This window comes from Sitophilus oryzae, unplaced genomic scaffold (genome assembly GCF_002938485.1).
Source record: "Sitophilus oryzae breed Bouriz unplaced genomic scaffold, Soryzae_2.0 scaffold_1297_pilon_pilon, whole genome shotgun sequence".
NCBI lineage: Eukaryota > Metazoa > Arthropoda > Insecta > Coleoptera > Curculionidae > Sitophilus > Sitophilus oryzae.
In genome coordinates, this window is record NW_022145945.1 from 575,532 (window position 1) to 585,907 (window position 10,376).

General features: G+C 31.7%; 1 protein-coding gene across 2 annotated transcripts; it reads left to right on the forward strand.

The window, feature by feature from the left end:
* Positions 1–226: 226 nt before the first annotated feature.
* LOC115874511 (mitochondrial amidoxime reducing component 2-like) lies at positions 227–7,657 on the forward strand. 2 transcript variants are annotated; one of them, XM_030889663.1, is made up of 6 exons: positions 227–711; positions 4,240–4,407; positions 4,656–4,863; positions 6,855–6,981; positions 7,048–7,201; positions 7,445–7,657. In XM_030889663.1, exons 1-6 carry the CDS (start codon positions 458–460, stop codon positions 7,560–7,562), a joined length of 1,029 nt encoding a protein of 342 aa, XP_030745523.1. In that variant the 5' UTR covers positions 227–457; the 3' UTR covers positions 7,563–7,657. The 2 variants fall into 2 exon arrangements, with proteins under 2 accessions (XP_030745523.1, XP_030745524.1); XM_030889664.1 differs by having other exon boundaries at positions 4,674–4,863.
* Positions 7,658–10,376: the final 2,719 nt, after the last annotated feature.

Sequence of the window (10,376 nt, forward strand, 5' to 3'; positions counted from 1 at the left end):
ATGTAGATTTATATGGGAAATGTCATCGATCGTCATTTCCCAGCCAACTGGACGCCGTTTTTTTTTCGATCATACGGTATCTGACCACGAGAGAATATATTATAAATGTCTGGTCCACAAGAATCCCTTTGACCTACAGATAAATTTTAATAAACAAGTATATTTATATAATATCCGGTTTAAACATTTTCGTTCAATATTTTTATTTTCAATTTGTACTTAGCATCAAGCAAAGTTGATGTTTTATTTATCTAAAGCATAATATACACTTTTATAAGATACTTCTATTAATTTGACCTTGCCTAATAATAATTACTGTAACAACTGTTCGCATTCTTTATTTTTATCTCTTATTCAAACTACATTAATACAAAAAAAAATCTGAGTATTTTATATATTTGGTTCAGTTGGTTATCACAATTCAGACGCCCAAACAACAAAATTTAATGTTTTAAAAATGGTTTCTCTTAATCAATCTCATATCACTATAGCTGCCGGTACAGTGTTTCTAGTGTTAGTTAGTGCTCTACTATTTAGAAAATACAAAAAGGAAAAAATACCAAATGAATGGATTGAAGTGGGAAAATTAAAGGGTATATTTTTGTATCCCTTAAAGAGTGGAAAGGGACTGCAATCTACCAGAGTGTTTTGTGGACCGAAAGGTATAAGAGAAATTGAAAAAGGATATAATGTAACAAGTTTGAAAGATAGGTAAGTGGAATTTTTATAAATCTAAATAATTTAAATAAAAGTTTAAAAAAATGGTCTTGTTGTCAAGGGAAAAGTGCGTTAAATATAGCACTTATTTTATCTTAAATATTACTATGAGAATAAATTCATAAACAAAATGGCTAGACTTTAATTCGTGTTTCAATATTTACATAGTTTATAAAAATTATTGTTCTGAGACCACAGATAACATAAAATATGTTAGCTGTGTTGAGACTTAATATACAGGGTGGTTATTGTTTGAAAAAAGATTTTAAAAATTTGCTTTTGATGTACATTTTTAAATTGAAACTGAATAGGTAACAATACAAAACCCCGCAAATGCTAACATACCTTAAATTGTCAACCTATGATTTTGTGAATGCCAAATTTTATTTTCTACAAACAGCACAACAAATTACATTTGATCACGATCTATAAAAGCATGAGTTGACAAGTTGACAACTTAAGGTATGTTGACATTTGCCTGGTTTCAACTTAAAATAGATGCAGTTTTTCTTAAATTACTTGAAATCGGCTTTTTCAAAATTGTTCAAATTTGGCATGTGTATTCAGCATATGCAGGCCTTTTAAAAACCTATTACGACTTCGCTGCAAAATCAACAGGGGAACAAATATTTGGACAGATCAAAATTTGCTTGCGATTTTCTGTTTCAAATGACGATGCCCGGTATATAGGCACTCTATAGGCGTTATGCTATGTTAATTAAAGTACAGGGTGTCCCACTAAGAATAGTTCTCGGCTGTATCTCGGAAAGTATTAGCCGTAGGGCATACGAAAAAAAATTTACAACTGAAGGGGCTATGAGAAATTGCTGGAAATTATTTTCAAGTTCGTAAAAAGGGCGCTAGATGGCACAACTGCTAAAAGAAAATAGAATTTTTACAGAATTTTGCCTAAATAATGGGTACTATAAATAATAGCTCCATAATCTTCAGTAAATTTTGGATTTTTTTTGTTAGAACCATTTTCCCCTATCTGCTAAAACAAAGTACGTTATTTTAACTGATTCAGATAAGATTTTTCGATGTGGATAGAGCATCCTTAATGATAAGCATGCCCTTTTTAAACACAGAGACACATGCTCCTTGAAACGAAGTTTACTATTGTTACGTTTTTCGTCGGTTCCGTGTGGATAGAAAGTCACAATTTATTTAAACACTATTTATTTAACACTAATTAACAAAAACAATAACGATAAAAGACTTATAGAACTATTTACAAACGATTTATAACTAAGAATTTATTTTGAATTTTAGCGCGTCAACTGCACTGGTATATTTATAACTGCCCTTTCTAGGTCACGGCCGCCGGCTTTTATACCTACAGTTAAAGTTTACTAGAATAGTCCATAGATCGTTAGGTGCATAGAGAAGGTTTTCGAACGTTCTCGTATGTACTACTCCATTTCAGTGGGACTCGATCCTTCTCTAATCTTCGAATGAAGCATTGCGGTGTCTATGCGATGTTAAGGTCATCCGAGGGCGGGCTATATTGTTAAGTTAGGTCGAGTCCACACCGGTCCGCAACACTATCAATAAACAGACCCAAATTTCTAGTGCATTGGGTGAAACTCAACTTATTACCTGCTATTTTAATTTTAATTAATTCCGAAACTCTCCCTTTCTGCTTACCAAACACCATAACATTTGATTTAAGCGAATTAATAGCCAGACCATGGCAATCGGAGCTTTTCATCAACATATCTAATAATAAATAATCTTATATCTAATCATTTATTAAAATTTCAGCCTCCGACCAGTTATTAGGATCAAAAGAGAAGAGAAGCTGAGTGTCGTCTGCATAGTAATGCGTTGTAACACTATATAGATCTTTAGCTACATTACTTGTATAAATTGTGAACAATATTGGTCCCAAAATGGATCCCTGAGGGACACCACAACTATTAATTTCTCTGGACGATACCCCAGCACTAGTCTTCACATACTGTATCCTATTACTTAAAAAACTTTCAACAAGTAGAATGGCACTTTCCGAAAATCCCACAAAACTTAATATGGATAGTAATAATTTGTGACTAATTCTATCAAATGCCTTGGAATAATCCAAAAGCACCAGTATAGAAGATATGCCCTGATCAGAGGCTCTTATAATATCATCGATTATGCTTAAAAGGGCAGTGGTACAGCTATAGTCCTTACGAAAACCCGATTGATTTGGCGGCAAAATATTGTTCAAATCTAGAAAGTTGCATATTTGATTGTTCATAGTACGTTCCAATATTTTTGATACGCAGGGTAAAATACTTATTGGTCTCAGTTCGCTGAACGTACCAACAACAGCACTTTTTGGCAACGGAGTTATACGCGCTATTTTCCATTGATCGGGAAAGGTATTCTCTAAAAGACATGTATTAATGATGTTGGTGATAAAGGGTATGATTCTCGGACAACACATTCTCAACATTTCAATACTTATTTCATCTGATCCTGTCGATAAAGATTTAATGTTAAAAAGAATTGACGCTACGTCATCAATAGTTACAGTCGAAACATTAAATGTATCATGAATTCCAGCTTTTTGGTTATGTTTATAATATTGTACCAGATTATCATCTATCGGCGGATTACTTTTTGAAAACTGTAAAAAGTAGTTATTAATATGAGTCCGATTATTAATTGCATCAGGAATCTCTATAGTTGTGGATTGTGGATATAATAATAAAAGTATTATATCGAATTTAACAAACAAACCGCGTTTTTCAAAAAAATTAAATACGATAGTATATGTAATTTTAGCTGAGAGTAGTAAAAGCTTAAAAAGTCAGCGAAAACCACATCTTGATATCTTGATTCAAACCGAAGATATTAGAAAAATTATAATAAATACCAAAAAATAAGCCCTTAATTACCTTATTTTTACAACACGGTATCAGTAGCCTCTTGATTATGCCCATTCTAATCAAAAAATAATACAGAAACAGTTACTTTATTTTAAAATCGACGATATACCAGAATACCATAAATACCAGATGTATTAATATCTAATAATTAATATATTAATAACAGTGAACAAGAAACGACGATTCAGTGAAGTCATGGTAGGCTTTGGAAAAAAGTTGCTTTTGACGTAATAGTATAAACGTCAAATTGATATTTGATCAACATTTTGATAGTCTTAACAGCGTTTTTTTATCTTTTAATTGCTTTTTCAAAATGCCCAACAACTTCAACTACTTCAAATAATAAATGCATTTTGAAAAATCAATTAAACGATAAAAAACGCTGCTAAGACTATCAAAATGTTGATCTAATATCAATTTGACGTTTATACTATTACGTCAAAAGCAACTTTTTTCCAAAGCCTACCATGACTTCACTGAATCGTCGTTTCTTGTTCACTGTTATTAATATATTAATTATTAGATATTAATACATTCGATTTTAAAATAAACTAACTGTTTCTATCTTATTTTTTTGTTAGAATGGGCATAATCAAGAGGGCTACTGATACCGTGTTGTAAAAATAAGGTATACTTAATTTTCTAGATCTTTTCTTCTCTACACGAGTAAAGATCGTGAAGTTAGAACAGCTAGACAATGTCCGAAAGCAGTACTCATCGAAGTACGTCCTACGGAGAATGGTGTAATTTTCAGTGCACCTGGTATGACAGATTTATTCATCAACGTACCAGCTGTTAGAAACAATGTAACTGTGTAAGTTATATTAATATTTAACGCTAAAAATATCATTATGCTTTTCATGAATGGTGTAGGTGTATATCACAACCATTTTATAACCAACTTGCCGGTAAAGTGGGAAATACCTTCGAAAAAAAAATGCTGAGGAAACTGCTTTAGTATCAGTTTGGAGATCTGGTCACTTTTGCATGAGACTTCATTTGGCGTAGAACATTTTGCATGCTTTGCGTTATAAAAAAAGGTATTTGTTTCTATTTTTTTAGGGTGTCCATTTGGGGCAGTGTTTTTGGTAACGAATACTTTGTGTGTACGGACTGTGGTGACGCTGTTGCCACATGGTTAAGCAAGTTCTTGCTGGAAAAGGACCAAGGAATGCGGCTAGGATACGGAGATGGCAGCACGTTTAGGAACCTTCTGCAAGCGCACAAAAAATGGGCAGAATACTACACACAAATTGATAACTATTTGTCGGTATGCAGACGACTAATACATTCTCATACGAATATTTTCACGTATTTGTAAGACCAGTGTGATTATACTTCCCTTGTCAAGAAAATCCGGGGACATACTGTATTACAGTTGGGGGTTGGAACCTTTGGTGTTACACAACAAAATAAAACACTAAATCACCACAATACACCAAAACACTTTTACTTTTACACTGGACGCACGTTTCGCTAAACATATTAGCATCATCAGCAGATGATTAAAAACTAAACTACAATCTACAATTTTACCGTTTATATACTCGCTCAGTGGGCACCGAGTGGGCGTGGCAAGATCTAGCCAACCGAGTCAGAGCCCATCGAGCCTAACAGTTAGATTTCCGCCACTAGAGTAGTAGGAACAAAGAACTTGAAGGAAATTGGACCGTTGTCTCTGTTCATACTATCTTTACATTTATTAATTCTGATGCTTTCATATGCATCTAATTGCCTGTAATTTGAGACTTGTTTAATTGATTTTAAATTATTAGGATCTATACAATGTTCTTTATCAACCATATGTTCGGCAACGCAAGATTTATCCTGTCTACCATATCTTATCTGAGCTAAATATTCTTTAAATCTAGTAATCTAGTTAATATTGATCTTCTAGTTTGCCCAACATACTTCTGATTACAATCTTTACAAGAAATTTCATAAATACCCGACCTTTCCAGTGGAGGTGTTTTATCCTTTGATTACCTAATAATTGTTGTAATTTATTATTAGCACTATACACAAATTTATAATTGACATTCTTAAAAATTCCTTTTAGACCACGGGATAACTCTCTATCAAACGGTATTGAAAAATATTTTGACGTATCTTTCTCCACTTGAAAAGCCGAATTTTCAGAAATCATTAACCTATACCTACGTTTTCTAATTATTTTATCAACTAGTGAAGGATAATATCCACTACACTCAGCCACATTCCTAATGTAATCTCTTTCTATTTCATATCTTTCGTTGGTAAGTGGAAAACTAAGTAATCTATGAACTAAGAAATTTAAACTAGCCATTTTATGTTCAACACTATGATATGATTCATTAGGAATATATCTGCGTGTAGTGGTATTTTTCCTATAGATATCAAATTCCAGGCAATTATTGGTATTTCTAATAACTAATACATCTAGAAATGGTAATCTGTCGTTGTTCTCAATTTCATGTGTAAATTTAATGGAAGGAAAAAAAATTCCTTTTTCTATTATCTGTTGTACTTCATAATTAACATGAGTTTATAGTAAGAGAGCTAGCAACGTCGGGAAAACAAGTATTTTAAGAAAGCTGGTTCTTTAATATGTTGTTTACTATGCTCTCTGGAACAGCATGCGACCCGTCTGGCTACCGGTAAACGTTGCCTTCTCTACTGCGCATTAAAAGAAGATCTTATATTTTTATTAATTCTTTAAATTCTAGTATTGAATATAAACCGACCGAGTCTCCACAGCTCAGCGCGTAGAGGTCCCGCCTATCAAGCGAGGAGTCAGAGTTCGAGATCGGGTCAGGGCAAAAACTTTTTTATTTTATTTTCGTTTATATTTTGATAGTCAAGTATTAAATAATTCCGGTGATTCAAAAAAAAACAAATATTTAATACTTTACTATCGGAATATAAACGAAAATAAAATAAAAAAGTTTTTGTCCTGACCAGGTCTCGAACTCTGAATCCTCGAGGATTCAATCCTCGGTTCGTAGCCGGAAACTCTACGCGCTGCGCTATGGAGACTTATTCGATTTATATTCAATACTAGAATTTAACGGACTAAATAAAAAAAATATAGGATTTTCTTCGGATGCGCAGTAGTGAACGCAACGGGTATCGGCAGCCAGATGAGCCGCATGCTGTTCCAGAGAGCATAGTAAAAGATATATCAAAGTGCCAGCTTTCTTAAAATACTTTCTCGAAAACGTTGCTAGGTCTTAGTCTATTACGTTATTCAAATTAGTTTTAAAATTAAACATTAAATTTTAGGGAATTTTCAGCGATTTGGCAGCACTACATTTAATCAACCAAGCATCAGTTGATGACGTTAACGAAAAACTACCAGAAAACCACAAGATCTCGTTTCGTAACTTTAGACCAAACCTGTTAGTGGAAGGTAAAATAACATAAAAAAATAACCGAAAACGACAAATACATATAAATAATAAATATGTTTTGCAAGGGCCCGAAGCTTTTGAAGAAGATAAATGGGAATACATTAAAGTTGGTGAAGTTGTAGCCAAGGTGTGCTTGGAATGCTTGAGATGTATCGAGACAACGGTATCTCAAGATGGTACAATGAACAAAGAAAGACAGCCTTTAAAAACATTAGAAAAGTAAATAAAAAACTGTTTATTTTTTTAAATAATGTTTATCATCTCATTAATATACACCAGTTAAGAGACTTTAACAATACTCTATAAAATATGGAATTTAGTAAAAAAATAGTTTATATACCAGTTATATAAGGTTCCAAGAAAAAAAAATATTAATTTTAGATATTAGGCAAGGGTGCTAACGACAGACTGAAAATACAATATAGAAAATACTTACCTATATAATTTTTTTCTGATTTTTAGGTATAGGGTTAGTAAAGGTCCGTTCAAATATCCGCCTATGGGCCTGTATCTGAAAGTAATCAAAACAGGCAAATTACAAGAGGGAGATCCAGTTTATGTTTCTAAAACTTTGAAATAAATATATTAGAATTAATATTCTTAAGTTTTTTTTTCTGGTTTATGTAATATAATTTAAAAAATAATTATTATATATTAAGTAACAAACACTTTGTTGGAGTTTAGATTTGTTAGTAGTAAATATTTTTGTATTTAATAAATTAAATAAAAATAATATATACATAAGTCTTAGTTAGTTCTTTATAACTTTCAATATATTTTTCTAATAATAAAATGGTACGACACTATTTTTCTATTAATATGGGCATTTAATTAATATATTAATGTTATTATTATTATATTTAAAAAAATGGTGAATTATGTATGTTTCTTCATTTGAAACGGCCCAAATAAATTTTGTGTCTACCCTTACGAAATGTTATATCTGTGTATATTCAGTAGGTATGAGAGTAGGTTGTTATTTAATTTTTATACCCTTAAGTGTTAAGGGTGGTCCACCCCAAATTTTATTTTTTCTATTTTTTGGACAAATGTTTTTATTTTTATTTGTGACATTAAAAAATACATGCAACCCTAAATTTTCACCCTTCTGCCATCAACCCCTATTTTTTAATAGGAGTTGTTTTTTAATAGCTTTTGTTATCATATTCCTCCGAAACGACTTGACGGATTTTGATTAAATTTTATATGTATATTCAGTAGGTTTGAGAGTAGGTTGTTATTTAATTTTTACTCCTAAGTAATAAGGGGTGGTCACCCCCAATTTTTTTTTTTTATTTTTTGGGCAAAATTTTTATTTTACTTTTTTAAAATTAAAAAATTATAAAAATGTATACTTTTATAAATTAAAACAAATATATACAATTAAAAAATATATACAACACCAAATTTTCACCTTTCAATATTAGTAATTCAATAATTTTAATTTAACAACAAATTGTTTTTAAAAATTATTAGAATATCTTAAATTAAAAACGTGAGTATGATTGGATATAGATATACAGGGCATAATGGGATTTACTATTTACCAAAATTCAATACACCATTTATTGATCCTTTGGGTATGGTATTAGGGTGTAAAAATTTGGATATTTAGCCAAATTTCAATATACCGGGGACTTGCACATCACTGACCTAGCCACAGCAACGCGTGACCGGGTCTGCTAGTAGCCATATAATGGGCTTTTCACTATATTTTGGAATTAGCATAATTGAATAAAGCAATTAATTCTAGAATTTTCTGCTATCTCACTTTCGAAAAATTTGAAGTCGTTCTTAAGAAAATAAATAAAAACAAAAAAGCCCAGAATAAAAATCCGCACATTATTTTTAATACGTCACACCTGGCATGTTGAAAAGCGGCAACACGGCTGCGGTCGGGCCACCATGCTGACCCACCACCACCTCCACACAAGGCCATTCAACTTTTTCCAATATGGTGGAGATAGAAGTGCTTATTTGGCGCGTATTTTAAAACATGTTTTATTTCCAAATAAACATTTTTCACACAAATGTCGGGTTAGATTACGTAATATTTCACTAATTTTTTAATATACAGGGAGTCTAAAGTTCTCCACATAAGTATGGAATTTTTTGTTTTATTACTTTTATGAAAACATCAGTTAGTTACTTTTTATAAAAAGGTCTACTTTCTCAGAAAATAGGTAGTGTTAAAATATTCAAACTTGAGGTAGCATATATAGGGTGTTCAAAATCATCGGAAAAAGAAATAACCAGATATATATGACAGAAAATAGCAATATAAACTAAATATTCAATTGCAAACACTTACCTACCATAGTTTAGAATTTACTGAACGTTTGATAAATATATACTATTATGGACAGTATAGGAAGTTACTTGTCTTAGTAAAAGCCTTGGTAAATGCTCTTGGAATTATAAACTACACTGGCTTGGGTCAAAAAATATGGAATATTTTTTCTATGTTTTGCAGCATTACACAAATGGGAATAAATTTAGACTATAATAGGTGAGGATAAATAAAAAATATAATATGTGTTTCAAGATTTTATATAGAAAAAAAAACCGAATATCTTTTTGGGGTTCGTAAGTAAAACTTACGCTTAGCTTAGTTTTCTTTACTCTTTCTCTTTACATAGGGCATTGTCTTTGTGGTAAAGGCGTCATTCCTTTTTTTGCATAGTTCTTCAATAAAATATTGGATATTCTGAACAAGATGGATTTAATAATAAATTCTGACGTATGTGAGCAATTGTGACCTAAAAAAAGACTTACATCCAGGCAATTTATATTTTCAAATGTCAATGTTGTCAATATCTTTCTGTGATCTTTTTGATGTAAAAAGCTTGATTCTTCTTTCAATATTTTACTTATAGTGAGGTAAGTGTAAGCAGTAGCCATAACTACATCCTCACTAGGGTAACAGAGGTTTTGGCCTTTGGCCTTTTTGAGGCATATTTAATGCACTTTTTACCCGAGAACTACCAGTAGGAGTGAAATTATCTCTTTTAATAGCTGCCAACCATTTTTTACGAAGCTCGACATTTTTGGGGAATATAAAAGCAGAAACCTTGGGACCCCCTCTATTCCCGTGACAATTTGGAACAGAGCATGTAAAAGGCATGCTACAATAAAATGTTAATACCTACCCTTTAATACCTATCTTTTGATTATTGTAAGTAACCATTATAAAGTACTATGCAGACTGGCGGCGAAGGCTTTTTACTCATTTGGGCGTAATATCTTGATAAATACTTCTAGTTCTTACCTTAAAATAATTAATAATAGAGAGTACGACAAGCACAAAAGTTTGAAGTTCCCTATGTGGAATGTCTGGTTTGGATTTTTATTACACTGTTATTTTATCACAATTTTCTTATCACACCATGCACTG

Coding starts and splice junctions, on each gene's coding strand:
- LOC115874511 (XM_030889663.1), top strand. CDS start 458: ATGGTTTCTCTTAATCAATCTCATATCACTATAGCTGCCGGTACAGTG. Junction 712..4,239: donor GTAACAAGTTTGAAAGATAG/GTAAGTGGAATT, acceptor TTAATTTTCTAG/ATCTTTTCTTCTCTACACGA. Junction 6,982..7,047: donor ACCAAACCTGTTAGTGGAAG/GTAAAATAACAT, acceptor ATGTTTTGCAAG/GGCCCGAAGCTTTTGAAGAA.